Raw genomic sequence first — 23961 nt, 5'->3', positions numbered from 1 at the left:
CCGAGCGTCAGAAATGAAAGCTCCTGGTGCATGGCCTCAGCTCCGACGGCTTCCTGCCTCTGAAGGTAAAACTCCAGCCCTGGGTACACAGCACGGAACACGAAGCTTTCGAGATATTTTTATTTTTTCTCATCGGGTGGCCATTGCATAACATATTTCAACAGCCGTTCCCCTGCTGCCCCATTTCTTTCAGAGATTCCCTCCCATCTTCACTTGGTCCCCAGCACGCACCTCAGTCCTCAGTTTCTTCGTCTTCTGGTATGGCCAGTGCTGCGGGATGAAGAACAAAATAAAAAGAAGTGGCTTCTGAATGGAATGCTCGGCCACCCCAGGGGAATTTCTTCAAGGCCTGTGAACACAGCTACATGGCACACACTTGGCCATGATTCACTCCAAAGCAAGTCTGGTGGCGGGGTGTCTCTGCTGTCCCGAGTCTCTCCACTCATTCCCGGGGGAGAAGCATCTGCACCTCTCCCCGCAGGGGGCACCCCGAGAAGGTGCGCGCCGGGCCCGCACATCCGCCAGGGGCCTCGTCCAGGTCCCTGAAGACGTCGGGGCAGGCCGTTCACTGCTCCAGGAAAGCCACGCCTTGTGACCCGTGATACCAAGAGCCCTAGACGGAGCTCCCGCACGAACGTGGCCCAGGGCAGAGCCGATCACTGAGGACACTCTTCTCTAACCTGCCAGGGGCTCCGGCCAAAGGCCGCCTAAGAGGGTGAGTGACCAGACAAGCAACTGGGCTTCCTGGAAACCAGAGCAGCGGGGAGACACTTCACAGCTGCAGGCGCTGCAGAAGGAGACGCTCTCACGCCGCCAGCCAGCACCTGGGCTGCGGCTCAGCCGGCACTCCCGCTGCCCACGCCCCGGCAGGATGTGTCTGCGGGGACATGGAGGGCAGGAGAGGGAAGGCGATGTTTCCAGGAGGGAATGGCCTTGTGGACGGGAAGCCCGTGCTGAGGGCAGAATCTGCCTTGCAAACCCGCCCCTCCCAGCTGGAGAAGATAGACTTTTGTCCAAACTAAAAAACAAGTATAACTTGCAGAAGGGCTGACATGGCTGCCGAGTGTCTTCACCAAAGACCGCCGAGGAAGTAAAGCTGGTCATTCCCGCCACCTTACCCTCCTCCCTACCGCTCTCCAGGCTCTTGTGCGACGGCTCTGTGCTCGGGGCCTTCGACCCCGCCGGCCGCTCGCCCGAGGGCACCATTTCCACTGTAGCGCTGGACTTGGAGGACAAAGGTACCTCTGTAGGGACTTCCTTTTCTCTCCTACTCTCTTGGACAACTCTGATGGAAAGAGAGTTTTTATCACAATCAGAGAAATTAAGGGTGGAAAACTCTATGGGCCGCCCAGCCCTCCGCCAGGACGTGCCCCTAAAAACACAGGCTTCATGATCATGAACGTGTATTTGCCAAGATAAATGCTTTGTCTTAATAGTCTTCGTTTTTGTTTCTTACACGTGCTCTAAACAGACTCGGCACGTGGCACCCCGGCTTCCCAGGACAGAACAGGGAGCGTCACGTGCAGGTCACAGCCAGGCCCGTCCATCTAGACGCCACCTGGCACCACTCGGAGGAGGACAGCGGTTTTCCTCCTTGTTGGACGCAGTGACTCAACTAATCTCAGTGGCTTTTGTTCCTGTCACAGGTGCCAGGGCCCCGCATGATGGCTGGACTCCAGTCCTGCCCGTGGACCACAGGTGACTGCCAGGGCCTGGTGAGTCCTCACCACTGCCACCGCCCGGGGACTCGGGTCTGAGCACACAGCTGCATCACGACCATCACAGGCTGAAGGACAGGGCAGCCTGGGTGTGGACCAGCGGCCGGGGCTCTGCAGACCCAGCGCTCGCTGGCCATGAGGCTGAGGCGGGACGAGCCAACCTGGAGATGTCAGGTGTCCTTCGATGCCACTGGCATTGCTATCAAGAGCGCCGGGGACATAGGCTGGTCCCCCCAGCAGGCTCGCGTCCACAGAGGGCCCTCCTCGTTCCCCATGGCAAGGCTGGGGAGCCTCCCGCCCGCACCATCGAGTTCCTCTCCCTCTCGGGTCTGCAGGTGAGGCTCAGAGAACGAAAGCACTGACCTGTAAATAATGGTGATGATAAAGGCCCCGGCGATGATCACGATCAAGGCGGAAAACACTTGCACATAAGCTGGAAAGCAATTTCAGTTCATCATTTGGACCCAGGTCCATCCCCAAAGGGATGCTTCCCGGAGTCGGCCACGCCCTCCACCTGCCCCTGAGGCCCAGCTCCGCCCTGAGCACCCGCCTCTCCACCTTCTCCCCCCCGGAAACACGTCCAGGATCCAAGCCACTCGCAGAGGGAAGAAGGCTCCACCTGCAGGCACTCAGGGCAGCCCGTGGCTCCCAGAGGACCCCTGAGGACAGCTGTGGGGAGAGGATCCCTGGTCTGTCCTCCAGAAAGAGCAGCACGCGGCCTCCTTGCCTCCTGTGCCCAGGCCCGCGCCCTGCCTCCAGCTCCCTGGAAATGGCCCCTCAATACTCAGGTCAATTGTCCCAAAACATTAGGAGATGATTTTGGGTGACCCCCAAAATCCCGCAGGTCTGATGTCAAATTTCATGGACTGAGCCCTCCTTTATTAGCGAGGGGTGTGCACTGCCCCAAGTTGCTCACGTCTTCTCAAAACCCACCCCCGACAGAAGAACCTGAGCCTTTCAAGGTGCCCCAGGGGCAACCGCTACCCTGGCGCTTCCCTGTGCGGGAGCATGCATTGGGGTCAATTCCTGGCCCCTCTCCACGCCGGGGAAGGGGGGGGAAGGAGGAGCTGGGCGAGCCCCCCAAGCCTTCCCCAGGGCTTCCCCACCGCAGGGGCCTCGCGGCGCCCAGGCTCACAGGCGGGCCTGGGGACCAGCCTCCCACGAGGACTGACGGTGGGCCTCCACCCGCCGGCTGGCTCGGCGCTCGGGCAACCGAGGGGCGGCACCCACGGCTCCTGAGGCCCGGCAGTTCTGCGTGAGCGCTGCTGCACTCAGTAATCAGACAGCCTTCCGCCCCGGTCCCACCCTCCACGTTCCCTTCATCAGGCTCACGCCAGGACTTGAAAGGAGCGAACGCGAGCACGCCCGCCAGCATGGCGCCAGGAGGAGCTCGTGCACGGTGACACTTGCTGGGCCACCGGCATTGCTGGCCTCTCTCCGACTGCCCTTCCGCCCTTTCAAAGGAAGGCAACCGGCGGGCTTGCAAACGCCGACCTCGAGTGACGTGATTTGCTTCAATTCTCTTACTTCTTCCTCCCTCTGAACCATTTCACCTTAACCAGTAATAACATCATCAGACAGAGTGTCCCCGCTTGGGCAGTGCTTTCCTGGGGCTGTGATGACGGAGGGGCTCCACCACTGGGCAGCTCGAAACCACAGAAGTGTATCGGCTCACAGCCTGGAGGCCAGAAGCCCAAGGCCAAGGCGACGGCAGGGCCGTGCTCCCTCTGAAGGTTCTGGGGGGTGGAGGTGGGGATCCTTCCTGCTTCTTCCAGCTCCTGTGGCTCCCGGCAACCCCAGGCATGTGAGCGCATCACCCCACCTCTGGCTCCGTCATCACACGGCCGCCGTCCCTGTGTGTCTGCCTTCACCGAGCATTCTCCCCGAGTCTGTGTCTCCCGAGTCTGTGTCTCTGCGTCTCCTCTTATAAGACACCAGTCATGTTGGAACAAGGGCCCACCTCCTCCAGGATGACCCCATCTTAACATCACATCCAAACAAGGTCACACAACAGGTACTGGAGGCTAGGGCTTTAGCATCTCTCCTCGGGAGACACAGTCCAACCCAGAACAGAAGGTAAGCGATGGTTCTAGAGAAAGCTGCCTCCCAGGATGCGAAGATGACTCCAGTGGGACCTGCACTGGCTAATCTGCAGGGGCTCTGGCAGTCGTGGGGGGCACGGGGGTCCTCGATGTGGGGCTGAAGTCAGAAAACTGAAAGGGGTTGAAGCCAAATAGCTCAGAGATGGAAACGCAGATGCTCAGTTTCCTGGAACTGCTGGTGCTCAGCGAGCAGAGGCTGGGTATACAGCAGGCGCTCACGCTCGGGAGTTCACAGGGAGAGGGCGGGGTTCGGGGGAGACCTGGGGCTGGATACAGTCTGCCTCCCCGCAACGGTGACCAAATTAGGAAACTTCCTGTTGGAGGCTCTTTCCGATCAGTTGGCTTCTTTCTTTCCATGAGGCCTTTCCCGTGGAAATGCGTGCACCTGGGTTCACTCCCGAATCTCCAGGGCCTCCGAGATGCCTCCAGTGATTCTCGCCTCCTGGAATTTACACCGTGGTGTAGACGCTTCTGCGGGTGTAGACGCTTCTGCGGTGTATGGGGCTGACCTCTGAACCCCCAAGGCGAGGTCCGAGTCACCGTGGCTCCTACTCTGCTCTTTCGCCGCTCGCTGGCTGTGGGGAAGACCGTCTCATGTAGAAGGACGTGCAGGCAGACTTGTGACAAGGTGAGACCCACGGGGCAGATGGTGCAGCCCCAGGCCGGCCTCGGACGACTGGCGCAGCCTCCTGAAATCTTGACTACAATTCCCATGAGTCACCTGAGCCCAAACCACCCAGCTAAGCCCCTCAGTTGTTGCTTGAGGCCACTGAGTTTGGGGTCATCTGTCACACGGCGATAGATAACTAATACAGGGGGTCCTAGGCCTTGACACAAAGTACGCTTTAAACGATGTCGAATGAATGGAATTGAAACAAACAAAGTGCGAATTAGGAGATTTTAAGGGACAAGAAGGCAACCCACGAATTCTTGAATTCCAAGGAGTGTATATTCCTTAGTGTGGTTTTGTGTCCTGGTTCGTGAAAGAAATTCAGAATCTGTATGTAAGTGAATCCCTGTTAGTGAGACACACATATTTAGTCAATGATTTAGTTTTCTACTGTCAGCATGTCTTCTGCATCTTTACATGTGCGAGTACTTTTTGTTCTTGAGGTCAAGCTCCTGAAGGCAGAGATTGAATCTCAATGATTCTCTCTGCACAGTCTCTGGCCAGCACGCTATTTGTTACAAGCAATATGTGTGATTTATCATAAAACACATACTATGATTGATCACTCAGAAACAGCAGCAACTGAAGGAATATCTTGGCAAGTCCTCCCCCAAATACAGTTAAACAAAAGTTTTGAAATCGTCTCAGCAAGTCCCATGAAGAAACTGAAGTCAAACACTTAGAAGAAATGACAGGTTAAATACTGTACCCTACAATCAAGACTGAGGAATGAAAGCAAGTCATCCTCTTTGAATTCCCAATTCTTTCTCAAAGATCTAATGCTAATTCCCCAAGTTCATGTTCCTAATAATACAGATTATGCCACAACACAATGTGCACTTCAAACCAGCCAATTTAAGAAGTTGGTGAAAGGTTTTCATAACATGGAATTACGTGCACAAAGAACTCATAATACCCTGTCACCGAATACTACAACTTACACAGTACAAAGGTTCGCTCGCCGTCTTGAATGAGAAGGATGTCAAAGAAATGAAAAATAATTTGAGGGCATGGTGAGAACCCAAATGCAGGGCTCACTGCCCAGACTCTTCCCACAGATGGCCCAACCTCTTGAGCTTGAAAGAAGTCTGAAGAAAAAGCCTAGCTCACACATCTCATTTATTATAATTGAAAGAGTGGAAAAAGGATTAATACTCACCTCCATGCAAAAATGACATACCCACTTGCAGAACAATGAGCCCTCTGCAAGGACAAAAATTCTTCAGTTTGTGTTCTTTTCTGGGTTCCTTAAGGACACTAATAATTAAGGTGCTATAAAGAATAAGGTTCATTTTTCAAATAAGTGACAGGCATCAGGTGATTGTTCTAATTTAAATGATGTCTGAAATACTAACATTTACAAAATGGCCAACTCCCACAATAAAACTCTGATGAGAAGATGCTCAGGGGATGGAACAGATGAAAAATAAAGAAAAAGCAGCAGCAGCAGCTTGGATTTCTGTTCCTTTGCTGGCTGCATTCTTCCTTGAATGATCCATTTCATTGCTTTATGCTGTTAGGGCTCCATTTCATTAGGATGTGAGTAAATTGGGACAATTAATGGCCAAAGACTATGCCCTGGCCTGTAACTTGACCTGGGAATTGAATGCCTTTTGCCTCTTTATATGTAGACGATTGAAGGAACAAACTCACATACCCTTTGGTTGTTAATGTTTCCTGATTTGAGGAGCCCCATGCGGTAAACGTCTCAGAAAAATTAAGTTGCATACGTGCCTAGGACACCAGAGTCCTCTAAGAAGCAAAACTCCGTGATGGAAATGAAGTGAGCCAGATTAATCATCGGCTGCTCTCCAAATAGTGATATGTGTGTGCGTCCAACCGCTAAAACCACAAAGCAACAAAAGGATGACAAGTGCAAAAAGCAGCAAATTATGGCCAAACCACCACTCAGTGCCATGAAATCAGCTTCAGGAGTACCTGTCACATCCCCCAGTGAACGAGCGGCTGGGATGCAGCAATGTGGTGGGTCATTCAACAGTGGAAGACCTGAGACTCATCCAGCTCTCTCAAGTAAGATGCCATGGGTTTTACAATGAGATAGATGGAGGAGAATGAACTCCTTTAAAAAAAAAAAAAAAAAGTACTATATCTTGTGGTACCTCTCTCACTACCCCATTGTGTACAACTGGACTAGAGGTCCATTAAAGCCCAAAATTAACTTTCAGGGTGACATCAGAAAAAATGGCAGAGCAGAAGCCCCTGCCCCAAAATACCCTCCTTCAGAAAAGCAATGAGAACAAGGGCCAAAATTAAGGTAATAAACTTTTTCAAAACTTTGGAAATTAACCAAAATCTTGCAGCAGTCTCTTTATTCAAGATGAACAGATGAATCTCAGCAACAACAGTGATATTTGGACATTTTAACATGCCTGTTCCCACCTCTCCTGCCCTCTCTCCAGTTCCATGACAGTCATGAAAACCTACAGCCCACAGTCCTGGTGACAACCAGCAGCTTGGTACCACCGGAGGGTAAGGAACAGGACTGAAGCTCCTTCAAAGTCCCATTCCCAGAAAATGGTCACCCTTTGTTCCATCTGGTGCTTCACTGGAAGATCCCACTCACAAGGTTGTCTTTATGTGACTTGACTTGGAGCTCATGTAGTGTGAACAGCCTTTCCCTCAGCCATTTGCTGGAATAATCAGAGGCAATTGTTGAGAATCACGATGGCTGAGGTGGTTGATAGCAGTTGGGGGCAAACAACAGGCTGACCAAAAAGCTTAGAGGGAAAACCTGGGGGATGATCTGTCTACAGGGAGGTTTGGAAAGCTGTGACATAGTCCTTGGAACCTAGAAGGCAGTGGGCACGTCCAGGGCTGTGCACATACCTAGGAAAGACCTGAGAAGGCTCCAAGCTTGCACTGCTGGCTGACCTTGAGGTTCTGTGCAAGCAGGAAGTGAAGGTTAAGGTAGAGTTGGGAACTATCTGGCTGAGTGTAGAAGGTGGGTCCCAACACACACACAGGGCCCTCAGCAGAGACTGAGAGATAATTGTTTCCAGGTGTTTACAGAGATTTCTGTCCAGCCATTAGTCTGACCACTAGGCTGACCAAGCAGAGTCTTCAATGAGTACACACCACAAAGAATACAGACGTTACAGAATTCATCCAGAAAAGTCATGAAACAATGACAATAGCAAGAGCAAGAGATCTGGGGAGGCAGGAGAACCTGATTTTCAGAGTTGCCACATTATATTATTTAAAATGTCTACTGTCAACAAAAAATACGAGACATGCAAAATAAGAAAATATGGCCATGTCCATGGAAAAAGGCCATCCACAGAAATGGTCCCCCAGGAAGCCCAGATGTTAGACTTACTAGGCAAAGACTTTATTTTAAATATGTTCAAAGAAATAAAGGAAGCTATATCTAAAGAGCTGGAGTATGAGAATGATATCTCACCAAATGGAGAATATCAACAAAAAGATAGAAATTATTTAATTTTAAAAAAAGAACCAAATAGAAATTCTGAAGTTGAAAGTATAATAATGGAAATGAAAATCTCACCAGAGGACCTCAATGGTAGATTTGAGCAGGCAAAAGAGTCAGCAAACCTGAAGATAAGTCCATTGAGAGTAACCAGTCTGAGTAACAGAAAGAAAATCAAATTAAGAAAACTTAATAGAACCTCAGAGATCTGTGGGACACCATGGAGTGTACCAAATATGTAGGATGAGAGTCCCAGAGGGAGAGGAGAGGGCAGAAAGAATATTTGAAGAAATGGCAAAAACTTCCTAAATTTGATAAACATTCATCTACATTCCCAAGAAGCTCATGAACTCTGAGTAGGATAAAATCAAAGAGATCCACGCCTAGACACATGATAAACTGTCAAAATAGAACCTTGAAAGCAGCATAAGAGAAGCGACATGCTGTGTATAAAGAAGCCTTAAGATAATCAGCAGATTTCTCACCAGAAACCATAGAGGGCAGAGGCAATGGGATGAAATATTCAAAGTGCTGACAGACTGTCAACTCAGAATTTTATAAACTTATCCTTCAAAAATGAAGGAGAAATTAAGATATTCCCAGATAAACAAAAACTGAGAGAATTCAGCACTAGCAGACCTGCCTTACAAGAAATACTAAAGGGAGTCCTCCAGGATGAAAGAAAAGGACACTAGATAGTAACTCAAATCTACATAAGTAATATAGACCACCCCTGAGGGGGGGTGGTGGTCGTGGGATGGATTGGGAGATTGGGATTGACATATATACACTAATATGTATAAAATAGATAACTAATAAGAACCTGCTGTATAAAAAATAAAATAAAATAAAATTCAAAAAAAATACCTCTTTTGCATCTTCCCACCCCTACTTTATATTGATGTCACAAATTACATCTTTATATAAATTGTATCCATTAACATAGTTTATAGTTAGTTATTTTTATGCTTTTGTCTTTTAAATCCTATACAGAATTAAAAGTGCTTTTCATAACACACACACACAAAAAGACCACACCTGAGGTGCTCATAGATGCAAAGAATTTGATAAAATCCAACATCTTTTTATGATAAAAATACTCAAAAAACTAGGAAGACAAGGGAACTTCCTTGACCTGATAAATGATATATAATAAAACCCAAGCTACCATGGTACTTAATGGTGAAACACTGAAAGCTTCCCCCAAGTATCAGAATCAAGACAAGGATGTCCAGTTTCACTGCCTCTATTCACCACTGTACTGAAGTTCTAGCAGGAAAATGAAATAAAACCATCTAGATTGGAAAGGAAGAAGTAGAACTATCTCTATGTGCAGATGATATGATCTTATATGTAGAAAATTCTAAGAAATAAACTAAAAAATGACAAGAATTAATAAACAAGTTCAAGAAGGTTGCAGGATACAAGATCAACATACAAATTTTATGTTATTTCTATACACTAGCAACCTTTCAATTCTACTGCATATATACCTAGGATTCTATATACAATCTGAAAATAAAATTGAAAAGACAATTCAATTTACAATAACATTAGAATAAAATAAGTAGGAATAACTTTAATAAAACAAAAACAGATTAGCATACTGAAAACTACAATATATTATTGAAAGAAATTTAAAACAATATAAAGTGGAAAACATCCACTATTCAGAAGACGAGAAAACTTAATATTACTAAAATAGCAATACCCCTTTACACCTTCCCCCAAATTATCTACAGATTGAACACAATCCCTATCAAAATGCCAGATGGCTTTTTGCAGAAATTGACAAGGGATCCTAGAATTCATATGGAAATTCAAAGGACCCATAATAACTTAAACAATCTTGAAAATGAACAACAAAATTGGAGGACTCACATTTCAGTACTTATTACAGGGCTACAGTGATCAAAGCCTGGCGGTGCTGATTAAAGATAGACACATAGATCAATGGGATGGAATTGAGAGTCTAGAAATAAACCCTCACACTTAGGAGCAATTGATTTCAACAAGGCTGTGGAGACAATTCAGTGGAGAACAGTCTTATCAACAAATGGTTCTGGGAAAACTGGACATCTGTAGAAGAATGAAGTTGTACCCCTGCCTCACACCACGTACAAAAATGAACACAAACTGTATCAAAGACGGAAATGTATGAGATAAAACTACACAACCCTTAGAAGATATCCTAAATGTAAATCTTTGTGACCTTGAATTAGACAATGGTTTCTTAGATAAAAACCCCCAAAGCACAAGCAACCAAAGAACAAATAGATAAACTGGACATCATCAAAACTGAAAGTTTTTGTGCTTCAAAGGATGCTATCAAGAAAGTGAAAGGACAGTCAACAGATTTGGGAGAATGTATTTGAAATCATATATCTGAAAAGGGTCTACGAGAATATATGAATAGCCCTTACAACTCCACGATAAAAAGATAATTAACCCAGTTCAAAACTGAGCAAAGGATTTTAATAGACTTTTCACCAGAGAAGATACACAAACAGTCAATAAGCGCATGAAAATAAGCTCGTCATTACTCATTAGGGAAATACAAATCAAAATGACAATGAAATATAACTTCACACCCATTACAATGCGTATAATCAAAAAGACGGATGAAAAGTGTTGGTGAGAAGATGGAGAAACTGGAACCCTCATATGCTGCTGCTTTAGACTGTAAAATGGTACAGCCACTTGGAAACTAGTTTGACATTTCCTCAAAATTTTAAAATAGAGTTAATATATGGTCCAGAATTGAGAACATGTTCATGTAAAATCTGTGTGCATTTGTTCATAGTAGCTTCATTCATAATAGCTAAAAAGTGGAAACAACCCAAATGCCCATCAACAGACAAATGATAAACAAAATGTGGTCCATCCAGGCAATGGAATATAATTCAGCCATAAAAAGGAATGATGTACTGACACATGGTACATCATAGATGAACCTTGAAAACATTATGTAAGTGAAAGAAGCCAGACACAAAAGGCCACCCCATATGGTATGATTCCATGTGTATGAAATGTTCAGAACAGGTAGATCCATAGACACAGATTGGTGGTTACAAGGGACTGGAGGGGGAGGGGAATAGGGTGATGGTTCAGTGGGTGCAGGTTTCTTTTGGGGATAATGAAAATGTTCTGGAATTTATAGTGTATAACTTTGTGAATATACTAAAAGTCACTGAATTATACACTTTAAAAGGGTGAATTTTACGGCATGAGAATTCTATCTCAGTAAAAATAACAACCAAAGGAGGTAACTTCCAATTGCTTCTATCTTCAGGTACAGGGGAAGGGGTGTGGGATCCTAGGGGTGCTGGGGTCCCTGAAGGTGGCAGGTGGGATGAGTAAGGAGATCTGGTCCCAAGTCTTCTAACTCAAGATCTGAAGGAGAAATTGTCACCAGAAAATCCTCCCAGCTATGAGGAGTGTTCGTTGTGGCCTCTTCTCTGCCTCTTTTTGAGCTAAACTGACTCCGCTTTGGCCCTACACACCAAATCTCCACCATAAAGGAAGACACTGCGCTCCCTTTGGCTGAACCCGGATCTTGCCAATGCTTTAGCTTCTTTTTTTTTTTTTTTTTTTTTTTTTTACTAAGCAGGCAAGTCCCTCAACCCATGTTATAGCTACTTTATTTATTTATTTATTTATTTTTGGCTGTGTTGGGTCTTCGGTTCGTGCGAGGGCTTTCTCTAGTTGCGGCAAGCGGGGGCCACTCTTCATCGCGGTGTGGGGACCGCTCTTCATCGCGGTGCGCGGGCCTTTCACTATCGCGGCCCCTCCCGTTACGGGGCACAGGCTCCAGACGCGCAGGCTCAGTAGTTGTGGCTCACGGGCCCAGCTGCTCCGCGGCATGTGGGATCTTCCCAGACCAGGGCTCGAACCCGTGTCCCCTGCATTGGCAGGCAGATTCTCAACCACTGCGCCACCAGGGAAGCCCAGAATATCACTTCTTGAAGGAGCTGGCGGAAGGTTTTGAGTCTGTGGGATGGGGCTGCCCCGAGGGTAATGTTTCTGACTTCCTGTGTCTAGGAACGAGAAGGCAGGCCTTGGGGGTGGGCGGCTGAGCCCAGCTGGGACCGCAGAGGAGAAACAAGGGAAGAAGAAATCCCGGAAAGTCACAGGACACAGCTGCGCCCTTGACCCCCGAGGGGTGAGGGCGGAGGAGGGTACAGGACACATTTCTCAGAGCATTGGAGCTGAGGGTCCATGGCCAGCTTTCTGTATCTGGGGACACATTCCTCCTCCCCGGTGAGGTCTCCTGCAGGCTGCCCTGTTCCAGGGACGTGTTTACCCCTTCCCCAAAGTCCTAGAGCCCTCACCCCCGTTTCTAAAAGGGATGCATACAGGGCAAGGAAAAGCATCAACCGTCAAGTAGAATTTGAGTGTCTGGAAATACTAATTTAGACAATTCCAGAGGCAGAAGTGTGGGGAAGTATCCAGAAAGCGTCGTTAGGGCATCCCTTCTGGGCCAGGAGACCCAGCTCACCTCCTCCTCCCCCCTCGCCCCTCCTGCTGCCCTCTGAGTCCTGGGTGCCTCCCTTGCTGTCTGACTGGGAGGGCCCGGCCTCCCCCCCAGCTCGGGCCCCCTCCCGATCCCAGGCCCTCCTACTAGTTCCACCTCCCCAGGCACATCCTGGGCTTCAGGGACCGGCAGCCAAGCTCAGTGTCAGGTCTATGTTTCATCCTGACCCCAGTTGGGGGTCTGTCCTGGGTCCTCAGGGCTCCAGCTCCCGCCTGGGTCAGGCCTCCCCTCGCGCACAGCCGCAGGGGCCCCGCCCCGAGCCAGCTGCTTTTGCAGAACCGTCTCCTCCAACCCAGGCTTCTACACCCTCTCGCCCCCCCAGGATGGAGGGATCTCAAATAAGCCTCTTCAACAGCACGTCTGGCCCACCCGGGAGTGGACTTTTTCCGGTGGCTGAAGTCCCAGGCCCAGGCCCTCAGAGCCGTCTCTCCTGCAGCTGCACCGAGCAGGGCGATGTGACCACGGAACAAAGAAAGAGGCCCGAACAGCAACGGAGACCCGGGAGAGGGAAGCAGGCCGTTCTTGGCCTGCGTGGCTTTGTCCGCCAGGGCGGGCCTGGCTGGATACTTACTGGGAATGGCCTTCTCATAGCAGATGCCTTTATAAAAGCAGCACCCGAGTTCCTGGCACCGATCTCTGGTGACGTTGTAGTCACATATGTCGTACAGAGGGATGTCGCACACTGCAAAGCAGACACACACGGACATTACCCCGATACCCAGCCCCCCTCTGACTCGAAGGAACGCGGGGCAGGGAGGGGGAGCTCGCGGGTTTGCGTGGTGGGTTTTGTTACAGTTTTCATTATGCATCATATACGTCTCACTTTGAAACTCAGATCTGGAATGAATTAGACTTCTGACCACGACAATGTCAAGTTGATGACACACACAGAATAATGCGCGGTCCCCCAGTGATTAAGGAGATAACGCATCCCGGCGGAGAGCTCGCCGGGCTCAGCGCTCCACAAAGCAATTGGGAAACAAAGACCTAATACAATGGGTGTTTGGGAGTTCGGGCAGTAACATGTTCTTAATCCACATTTAAGCGCAGACTGAGTTAAAATGACCAACATGAGGATTATTTCAGAATTTAAAAGTCGAATCGAAAGGACAGAAAGTATAGTGCCAGGAAGGCACGTGCCTTGCAGCGGAGGGCGAAGGACCGCAGGGTCTCAGCTCTGAGCAGGTGCCCATCAGCAGTAAACACGGTCTCCCCGGGCGGGCGCGGAGCAGGGCCCACCCTTTCCTGAGTCTCCAGGGAACGCCGTCTTCCTCGGGTCGGTGGGGGGAGTTTGTTCTCTCAGACTGTGGGATTCCAGGGAAACCTGCCGCCCTCCCATGCCCTTTCCTCCATGTCCCAGGACACCCCTACTCCAGGTGCGCCCCATCCCGTCTCCTCGGCCTCCCCGTCGTGGGGCCTGTGCTGCGGAGGCCACCGCTGCAGACGGAAGGCTGGACAGAGTTGGGGACGCCCTGCAGCCGGAGCCTGGGGGCCAGAGCCGGCCCACTGGCCCGGGGCTGGCAGGGCTGTGCTGGCTCCTGGGCCGTGGTCGCCGTGGTCGCCAAGGTCTCGGGCGAGGGCTCGGTCCCTGCAGACTGTGAGGGGACGTGAGCTGTGCTGGGTTTTGCTTCAAGTGTGTCAGGGCTGCAAGGAGCCCCCTCGGGGATTTCTCCAAGTTCTATCTCCTTTGATCGTTCCAGCAGCCCCTCTTCAGAGACCCTCCTCACGCCCGCCAGTGTTAGAGGTGAGGGAGTGAAGGTCAAGCCAGCGTGGGGAGGAAGGGCTTGACCCGGGGACCTGGCCGTGCGGCCTGTGCTCTCCGCTGTTGACCTACTGTGCACCTCTGTCCACTCTGCCTGTCGGTCTAAAGCCAACGTTGATTCCCTCACAGAGGGGCCGTGAAAATTGCAATCGTTTCTGCGAAAGCGCCCTACAAACTGTAAAGCGCCGCACAGACCATTTGGGTTATTTCTGCAGAGTGGCTCATAAGGAAAAGGGGGGCTCGAGAAGCAGCACGGCAGCCGGTCCTGTGCCCCTGGACCGCGGGGCATCCCACACCCATTATACCCTCGTCGGGGTCCTCTTGGGTTCCAGAATCCACGGCGCTTCCCAGACCCGAGCTTCCAGGTGGAAGGGACACCCGGCACCCGGACGGCCCCTCAGAGCCCCTGCATGGCCTGGCCCGGCTGCGACGGCCCCGTGGGTCCCCTCCCCACCTCCTTCCCCTGGTTTGGCTTCTGCAGTTCAGGAGGCCTGGACCCTTGTGCCCAGACAAGTGACACGTGGGTTTGGACCTGAGCCCAGCACGTGACGCGGGTCTCAGATGTGAGAGGGACACGTGTCCCGCGTGGCTGCATCAGGGCTCCCCAGACAGACCAGGGCGCAGGGTCAGGGCACCGGAGGGTGTCAGGGTGCCCGGGTCCCCGGGAGAGAGCCTCCCACTGGGGGAAATTCCCTCGGTACATAGTTGGGAAACCACGTGTGCTTTTAGGCATTTTTCTTCACGTCAGGTTTCCGCGGAGCGTTTCTTCCGGGAAGCGAGCACCTGGGGAGGCTCCCTGGGCCCTGTCTGCGCGGTGGCGCCCACCCCCAGCTGGGCCCTCCTTCCTGGGAACCTCTGTGTGACCCCATCTCGGCCCCATGACCATGCTGCCCTCTCCAGGGAGCGGCTCCACCCTGCTGCCCTCCGCCTGGCCCGGTGTCCGAGGCCCCGGATCCCTGGGTCACTCGGGGGCATGTCCCTCCGAGGGGTCCCTGGACGGGTGACCTGACGGAGAGAGGGCAGCGGTGGGGCAGTGTGGGTGCGAAGCTGCGGGACTGCCAGGCAGAACTGGACCCGCAGACGACCCCTCAAGGGCTGCGTGTCCCCGGCCCCCGAGGCCCGGCCCCGTCCCCTCCGCACAGGCGGTGTTCCCACGGGATGCACACGGCCCTCCCCCGCTCCGGGCTGGCCCTCCCCCCGCTCCGGGCTGGCCCTCCCCGCTTCCCGCTCGGCCCCCGCGCACCCTCCCGCCGCCCCTGCGCCGGGCCTCGTGGCTGGGAAACCACAGCCTCCCCGGAGCCCTGCGCGGCCCGGCCTGTTACCGGCAAATGTCTTCAGGAGGTGCGAGGGGGACTTCTTGAATTCTGGAGCGTATCTCATCGCAGCAGCTGAAGGACAGCCAGGGGGTCAAGGGAATCTGGGGGAGACAGCAGTCAGCACAGGGGACCCGGAGGCCGGGCCACAGCGCAGTTTGCGCCAGGGAGGGAGGAGGCCGGGCGGGCCCGTCCCCGGCTGAGCTCCAGTCACACAGCTCACGGTCACGCTCACGCGGACGGCAGCTCTCGGATCAAACAAGAGCCTGGCCGCCGCCTCCCCCCCCACTGCTCCTGGCCAGTGGAAGGCCCGCCCCGCGGCTGTGATGTCACACAGGCCCCGCGGCATCACACAGACGGCCCGGACAGGGGTGGAGGCCGGCAGCCTCCAGACCCCGCACCCCAGCCCCTTTCCTTAGCGACGCCCACCCCATCGGCCGGCCAGGCTCATCCTCAGAACCGGGCCCAGCGAGGCTGAGGCAGCAGTAAGTGCCCAGGCCCTGGGGTGAGGCAGGCCTGCCTGGCGAATCTGAGAACCGCGAGGACCCGGCGCGGCTCGAGGGAAGGCAGGCAGAGGAGAGGCGACGGAGGCCAAAGCACGAGCACGCGTGTGGGTGGCGTGGGGGGCTTTGGCCTTCACGCCGAGGGAAGTCGGGCGGTAGGACAGGCTTCTGTGCAGAGGGAAGGTGAATTACGTCTTAACAGCATCACCCTGGCTGTGCTGAAACAGACTCTAAGCAGGCGTGAGTGAGCTTGGGGATAACGCGATGAGGTAGGAGAAAATTAGAGGGGGGACCGGGGTCAGGGCCGGTCGAGTGCTTTCCGTGTGTCCTTTTAATTAGAGTCAGCGACTGGTAGCCTGATGGACGCGGTGAGAGGGGAGGCCAGGCTGGACAGGTGGACACTGGGCCCCGGGGGTGGGGGGGTGGGGGGGATGGGGGCAGAGAGGGGAGGGGAGGAGACAGGACTGCTCAGGCCCAGCGGGTGATGGTGACGAGAGGAGAGGGCAAGGGGGGAGGCCGAGGGCGGAACGGAGGCTCACGGTGGGAGCCAGAGCCCAGGTGTGCCTGACCCGGGGAGCAGGTGGCCGAGGCCTAGAGGGTCAAGGTCACTCGAGGTCATGGACGGATGGGACGAGGAGCAGGGAGAACCAGGGAGGGGAGGGCAAGCCACGTGGGAGGGGGACGGGTCAGAGCCTGCAGGGCGGAGCCGCGGGAGTGACCGGGCCCTGGTGGATGGCGCAGAGCACGCTGGTGCCAGATGAAGCGGCTTTGGCTCCTCCTCGTGACCACGCGACCAAGCCTCCCAGGGCCTTGGTTTCCTCTTCTGAAACCAAGGTGATGATACACACGCACAGGCACTTGACTGTCGCGTGGCTGATGCCCAGTAAACGGCGCCCACGTCCGGAGACTTGGAAGGTCAGGGTGGGCGTCCGGCAGCTCCCGAGGCTGCACTGCCGCCCGCTGCGCACAACTCACCTGTCTGGAGCGTACGCTGCAGTGGCGCTCGGCGTCCACGGTCTGCGTTCCCCAGCACGGCACCCTCGCAGCCTAGGAAAAGCCCCCGTGTGGTACGCAGAAGCTCCGCTCCCCACCGCTCCTGGTGACCACTAGCCCACCCCGAGTCCGGGGACTCGTGCCTCTGGACACGTCCCGTCAGTGGAATCACAACGATGCGTGGCCTTTGAGTCTGGCTTCTCCCACTTGACGTGTTCAAGATACACCCGCGTGACAGCGCGTGCCAGAGCCCCACTCCTTCCACGGCTGAAGGAAGTCCACCACACGGACAGACGTTTCGTTGATCGGTTTCTCTGTTGACGGACGTCTGGGCTGTTCCACGTTTTTGGCTGTTATGTGGAATGCAGCTGTGGGCCTTCACGTAGGAGTTTTGTGTGCACGTGTTTCCATCTCCCTTGGACACGCTCCTGGGCGTGGCCTGGCTGGGTCAGGTGGTGACTCAAGGCTAACCTTCTGAGGAATGGCCAGACTGTCTTCAGAGCGGCCGCCCCAGTCGCCGTCCCCACCAGGAGTGTAGGCAGCCGGGTCCCCTCCTGGGGACTTCAGACTTCAAACCACCTTGGAGAGGGTTCAAGTGCATTTATCAACGAGCTTCCGGGAAGCGGTGGAGACGGTCACATGTGGCCATGTGAAGGCTGGGTCAGCACAAGAGGCTGAGGAAGCCCAGGGTTGGGGGGTGCGGGGTCACGTCGGGCCCCCCGGGGCAAGGCCAGATGGGATCTGAGGTTTCAAAGGATTGACTCAGGTGGAGACAAGGGAGCAGCGTGGGGACTGCCCTGGGGCTCAGGAGGTCACAGCGGTGCTGGTAGGACCCAAAGAAGAGAAAGGAACCCACTGCCCGGGGACCCCAGGACGACGCGCTGCTACTTCCGCCACCGGGTGGCTATAACCCGAGAGCCGAGCATGCTGTATGGGGAGACCCTGGGGGCATCTCGGGGTGGTGGCCGGTGCCTGGGCTGCCCATGACCTGCCGTCCACTTCCCTGACCGGCCAGGCCTGCGGAGGATGGAGGCTTCATGGGCCACAGGGGGAGCTCCAGCGTGACCTGGGCTAAGGTCTCCCTTTACCAGCCAAGCCCTGTTCCCCTGTGATACAGTTTTAGCTAAAAAGCAAGACGCTTGCTGTCCTGGACCGAGTGGTGTTCCCTTGGGAACCGTGGGAGCTGCCCTGGCTTTTCTAGAACAGGAGAAGCTCTGCTGGGACCCACTGCAGCCTCTGGGGACCCTGCGCGACTCCCCTCCCTGGTTATCGTCAGGGTGGGGTTTAGCTGAGAACCTGCGGCCACACTCAGGCCGGCTTCTGGGAGGGCAGGTACCCCACCCAGGCTGGAGGCGGGGACCGGCCAGCGCCCGTGACGGGCTGAGTCATGTCCCCCCGAGGAGATGCGTTCAAGTCCTGACCTGAGTACCTGTGAACGTGACGCTGTTTGAAGCTGGGTCTTTGCAGATGTCACTGGGCTAAGATGAGGTCATTGCCATGGCCCTAATCCAAAACGACTGGTGTCCCACCAAGGAGAGAAAACAGACACATGGGGAGAAGGGCGCCGAGAAGACACAGCCGGCCACATGCCAACAGAGGCAGAGCCGGGCACCTCTGGGACAGGCGCCACGGGGGCTGGAAGGGGCCTCCCCCAGCGCCTCCAGAGGGACCAAGGCCCCCCGATAGGTGGGCTCCAGACTTTGGGCCTCAGGACCACGAGAGAATCAGCCTCTGCTGTCAGGACCCACCAGCTCATTGTACCTGTCACAGCAGCCTCGGGAAACCAGCACCTGTGTCATCAATTTTGCTGGGACAATAGCCAGAGAAGGAAGCCTCCAAACCCTAACACACACCTAACGCGGCTCTTAGGGGACCAAACAAACCCAAGGGCGGTGGCTTAAAGGTGGGTGGGCCTGGGTCGGGCACCGCGGGCCACGCCGCCCAGGGCTGGAGCCCCACGGCCCCGCCACGTGCTCGGCCCTCACGGCCAGGACAGAATCTGAGCGGATTCCTCAGCGCTCACTCCTGCAGGGGTGCCGTGTGCAGGGGCGGCGCCACTTCCCGCCTCCTTCCTGTTAAGCGCCAACCACTTCCCTTTACAAGTAAAATCGAGTTCGTCAAATACCGCATCTAAGGGAGAAATTAGAACGGCACAACTTCAGCCCCTGCGGAGCCCAGGTGATCAGCATCCAGCCGTGTGTTAGGAAAAGGCAGCCTCGCGTGACCTGCACGCAAGGAAACCTCCAAAAGACCTACGCTGTCCCCATCCTGTCCTGTGGGGCAGTTTTCAGACTGTCCAGCGCCTCCCCCTCCCTCTGGTGGATTTCCAGAAAACACTGGAAACTCCCGGCACCTTCCAATCCAGAAATGAGAGAGGACCATCCTACAGTGATGTAACGTGCAGCCCCTTCACAGGAAGCACTCGGCAAACTGCTGGCATGTGACCCGCGGAGCAGCAGGTGACGGCCACACGCCTGAATCCTGGGGAGTAATGGTCACCTGTTACTTCTAAACGGGCTTCAATTTTCTGCAATAAAAAGTCAGACGCCACGCGAGCAGCAGCGGCCAAGCGAAGGGCCTCGTCCAGGACCGGGAGGCCGGGGGGCCGGGGGCACTGGCGGGCTGGCGCGGCTCCTCCCGGGATGGAAGGCGAGCGGCCCGCGTGCCCGCTGCCCTGCCCGCCCCCGTCCTCCCCCAGCCAGCGCGGTGGCTCCCTGGGCCCCGGGGAGCAGGGCGGGGGGCAGTCCCATCCACGGCGCCCTGGGAACCTCTGCTGGAGAGGATCCTTGGCGGGTGGGGATGGCAGACTGCGGGCGGGGTTTACTTGCTTTCTAACTACCGCCAGATAAAGGAGAAATTCGGTGACGGGTAGACTGGGGACAAAACGGGCATCATGGGGGCAGGTGGGGAAACGCCGGCACCACCTCCTCCCCCGGTGGCGAGTTCATCGTGGAGCCCGTGGCGTCGGTGTGAACATGTCAGGACATTTCAGGCGGCACTTAAACCTCCCTCCCTCCCTTTCGTGAGGAACTGGAACCGTGAAGCTGGGAAGGACATCACGTCTAACACTCCCCCCTAGGAAATTGGCCAGCTCTGTCGAAACGTTAGAGCTCAGAGGAGGTTTCTAGGCCCCGTCACGGGGCTGCAGGTCCTGAGGGGGAGGCGCCAGCTCGCAGCTGCAGGGGCCTGCGGTCTGTCCTCACCAGCCTGCAGGCCAGCCATCTGGAGGGCCGGGGCCTGACCAGAGGACCCTGAGGACCGCACACACACAGGGACAGACAGACAGACTGGGTTGTCTGCCAAGACACACGTCCACCGTTCGTCTCCCTGAGATCCGACCGAAACGTGACAAACCCTGGTTCCCGAGTTACCCGAACATTCCCTTAAGCCACGGTGACTGTGACAACCGTGCCACCAGCTCCGTCCTCAGGTCGAGGGTGGAAGCACTGGGGAAGGAGAAGCACCGGGAACCCTCTGCCCCGCCTCGCCCGCCTGGCTTCTCCCCTGAACACGGGTTTCTGGCCTCCTTAAACGGGGTGGCGTGTAGGGCGAAGGGCAAGGCTGCATCAGAGGCCACTTCCATTTGCCACACGACACTCTAGAAGGACCCACAGAACCCAGAGAGCGGCGCTCAGCCATCGAGCCCCACGCTCGGTTTACCGGGACTCCGGGACGGGAGCCGTTGGTCCACGGACGGCAGGCGAAGCGGAGGCCGCGCCTGGCAGCCTTTCCTTCCACTTCCTGCCCCCAAACTTTGTTTTCTATTTTTATTTATCGTCCAGTGTTCCCAAACCCTAGATTTTAAAGGCAAATGTGGTATTTTCCAGTGTCAAAAATTCAAACCAGAATTTTAAGGTATAAAAAAAAATCAAAAGGAAGTGTAAAGGTTAACACACACGAAAAAAACACATCACAGATAAAGTGACACGTCTGTAACATAAGAAAAATAGTTTAATAATGACAACAACGTAGCATGAGTAGTCAAGGCCAGGACACCGCCTGTGGCATGTCGTGAAGTGTCCCCACAGCTGTGAACGGGGACTCCGCATGTCCGAGAAATGAGGACGGGGCCGGGGGGGGCATCGGGAGTCCACAGGGGAGGCGCACGCGGGCCGGCACGTCCCACCGCAGAGCGCGTCCCAGGGCCGCGCACGCCTCCAAGCGCTTCCCGTCCCAGGCGAGGCAATGGCTTCGTCTCCTCACCCACAAAAGGTGGGAGCAGAGGTGACTCCAGCAGGCAGGGGGCCCCTTCCTGACGTCCCCATCCACCCCCCAGCCCCTCAGAAGGTCACACGGAGAAACGGGTGCAGTCCATTTACGACGGGGCAGGTTTTTAGAAAGAGCTGCTCAGACGCATGCTCTCTGCTCCCTCAAAAGCTTAGTCAAACCTTGGATCCACGGGAAGAAAAGGTAATGCGTTACACAAGCATGTCAACGGTCACCCCTTCAGGAGAAGGGGTGCTAAAATCAATAGGTAAGGCAGGTTCTGCAAGAGCCCCGTCCCAGGGTGCTGGCGGCAACAATGCCGTCACAAAGTGCTGGAGAGATCAGGTGATGAAGGTGGTTCCTGAGTTAGAATTTGCTCGAGACGGCAAACTTCAGTACACTCGAACTGGATTGTTTCCCACTGCAACGTCTTACGCATCCTCAAAAGATACTACTGTAAAGACAGGGCTTACCAAAAATCCCCGAAGACCACCTCTTCTGGCCCCGGCACTAATGAACACAACGCTAAGTACAGGAAGTCGGCAATTCTCGTAACAAGGTCGAGTGTGGGCAGGTCAACGTCGGGCCCCAGGCACACCCGCTGAGCAGGTAACGGCCGAGCCGGGGAGCCCGAGAGTGAGGCCGTGGGCCGAGGACCACAAGGACCGAGCCGCCCAGCTCGGGGACATCAGACAGTCCGATGCAGTGAGAGGGCGCAGCTCACAGAGTCACATCTGGTGCCACGTGGGCATTTCTGAGACGTCTCCGACGCCATGTGCTGGGATTCTGGTTTTTAAAGACACGACACTTGTTCTCTGCAGATTATCTCACTTTAAAAACGGCCTCTTCAGAAGGGCAGGGGGCAGAGCACAGGAACCAGCTGGGCCCGAGGCTGGGCTTCCCGCCCGCCCGGGGCTGCAGAGAGGACAGGCTTCCTCCTCTGTGCCCCCTGCTGTCTGGACGCGGGGGTGGAGGTGGGGCGGGGGTGGAGGTGGGGCGGGGGGAGGGGCACATTTCAGCTCCCACTCCTTAGGGGAATCTCAGGCGTATATTGCTTCATTCTTGCTGAAACAGTGGAAACACTGCCTTTTCAGCGAGCACGGAAGGCCTGCCTGTTCTGCCTGTTGCACCCAACGGGAGAGCAGGCCTCAGGGTCAGACCGGCCTCACACAGAAACCCCACCCGCGGGACGGCTCACCCTCGCGGGCTGCGGCGACGTGTAATAAATAACACACTTTATTTACAGGCTCTAGTGAGCTTGCTCTCTCGGGGGAGGACAAAACAGTGCACCTGGCCAAGGTATTAAACCAGCCTACACGTCAGGCCCCCCCCAGCGGGCCGGACACCCTCCAACGCTCAGGTGTTCACAAGAAGCGGACGCGTGCACACCTGTCTCTGGACACAGTGGCGGCAGACGCGATTTCTTGTGTTCGGGGCTGAGGCCCAGACCCCCGAGTTCAGCCAGAGTGCCGCACGCCAGTGACTGCGGTACTGCTTTACCAGGAGACTCTCCAGCGGGATGAAGGTGTCTCTGCAGGTACGAACAAGGTGAGTTGTCTAGGCAGACTGCAGTGGGAGGCGTTTTCGGAGCACTGCGGTGGCGGAGAACAGAGCAGGCATCTCCCAGGAACACCTGTGCGCTCCCCAGACTCTGCTTCCCACGAGTGCGTGAGCACGCGTCCCAGTGCGCGGGACCAGAGAGGTTAGTGGAGGGGGACTGTAGCACAGCCATCAGCCCCGACACGACCACCACGGATACGCATTCAAAACGGAGCATTTACAGGCGGCGTATATGTAACATTTATATATATTCAATCAAAGCCTGAAAGACCAGACGCAGTCACTGCACTTATTGCAAAATGAGGTACTGAGATGTTGAGAGGAAGGTAGCACAGTCCGGCCTCGGCGTCTACACCTCATGCTGGTTCTTCAGGAACGCCACGGCCGTGATCAGCTGCAGCTTTTCTACGCACAGAAGGCAAGAGGACTTCCGTGCAGCCCTGCTCTGCGGTCCTGAGAGTCACTCGGTTGTGGTCACGGGGCTCCAGCTTGGTCTCGTAACCAGTCTTCGAGAAAGAACCCAGGACGTTCCTTAGAGGTTGGTCTCATCCCAAGCAGGATCGTTCATGTTCTTTAGAACCTTCCTCACCAGCTTTTCCAGGTCTTTGCGGGCTCTCTGCTCCTCCTCCAGAGATTTCTTCATCTTCTTGTTATCCTGTAAGTGAAGCAGACCACCGGCTATTAACCGCCTTCGGTGCTGAAGCGGACCCCCTCCCCCAGGAGACTTGGGGCCTCACTGGAAGAAACCCTGGGCTGGGACCGCCCTGCGCCGCGGCCAGGGGTGCAGTGACCGGGACCCCCCAGTGTCTGACGGACGCACAGCTGCTCCTGGGCAGCAAGACAAATCACAGACGGAGCAGGCCTAGGGCCCCCACTTGTAACTGTGAACAAGAGAATAAGCGAACGGCTGAAAAGAACAAAAGGCACACCTCACGTCCCTCCTACTCCTTCCGCGTCTGCGATGACCTATCTACAGGGTTCTGTGAGAAGGAGGGCAACAGAGACCGAGTGAGTAGGACCCGTCACTCCCTGCACACACAGACGTATGCCACTGCTGAGAGCCAGGAAGCCCCCCGAACGGGGAAGAGGAAGCATGTGGACGGCCGAGGGCAGCTCCGAGCACGTGGCTGCTGCCCCCGCCGCCTGCCCAGC

The 23961-nt window shown here is 54.6% G+C and overlaps 2 protein-coding genes across 3 annotated transcripts in view; both read right to left on the bottom strand.

The window, feature by feature from the left end:
- Positions 1 to 232: 232 nt before the first annotated feature.
- TEX29 (testis expressed 29) lies at positions 233 to 15614 on the bottom strand. Its single transcript, XM_068527072.1, has 5 exons — positions 15557 to 15614; positions 13044 to 13154; positions 2082 to 2151; positions 1119 to 1285; positions 233 to 270 (listed from the first exon to the last, which is right to left on the bottom strand). The coding sequence occupies exons 1-5, from the start codon at positions 15612 to 15614 to the stop codon at positions 233 to 235; spliced, it is 444 nt and encodes a 147-aa protein (XP_068383173.1).
- A 5362-nt stretch (positions 15615 to 20976) lies between these two features.
- ARHGEF7 (Rho guanine nucleotide exchange factor 7) overlaps positions 20977 to 23961 on the bottom strand; it is a 127387-nt gene continuing 124402 nt past the window's right edge. For both annotated transcript variants that reach the window (XM_068526341.1, XM_068526342.1), the window contains one exon: positions 20977 to 23464. In XM_068526341.1, the coding sequence (XP_068382442.1) occupies positions 23342 to 23464 (123 nt within the window). In that variant the 3' untranslated portion in view covers positions 20977 to 23341. The remainder of the gene's footprint in view (positions 23465 to 23961) is intronic.

The sequence above is a fragment of the Eschrichtius robustus genome, chromosome 18 (genome assembly GCF_028021215.1).
Source record: "Eschrichtius robustus isolate mEscRob2 chromosome 18, mEscRob2.pri, whole genome shotgun sequence".
Taxonomy (NCBI): Eukaryota; Metazoa; Chordata; class Mammalia; order Artiodactyla; family Eschrichtiidae; genus Eschrichtius; species Eschrichtius robustus.
Note: the sequence above shows the minus strand (reverse complement) of the source record. Positions and strands in the feature narration are given on the sequence as shown.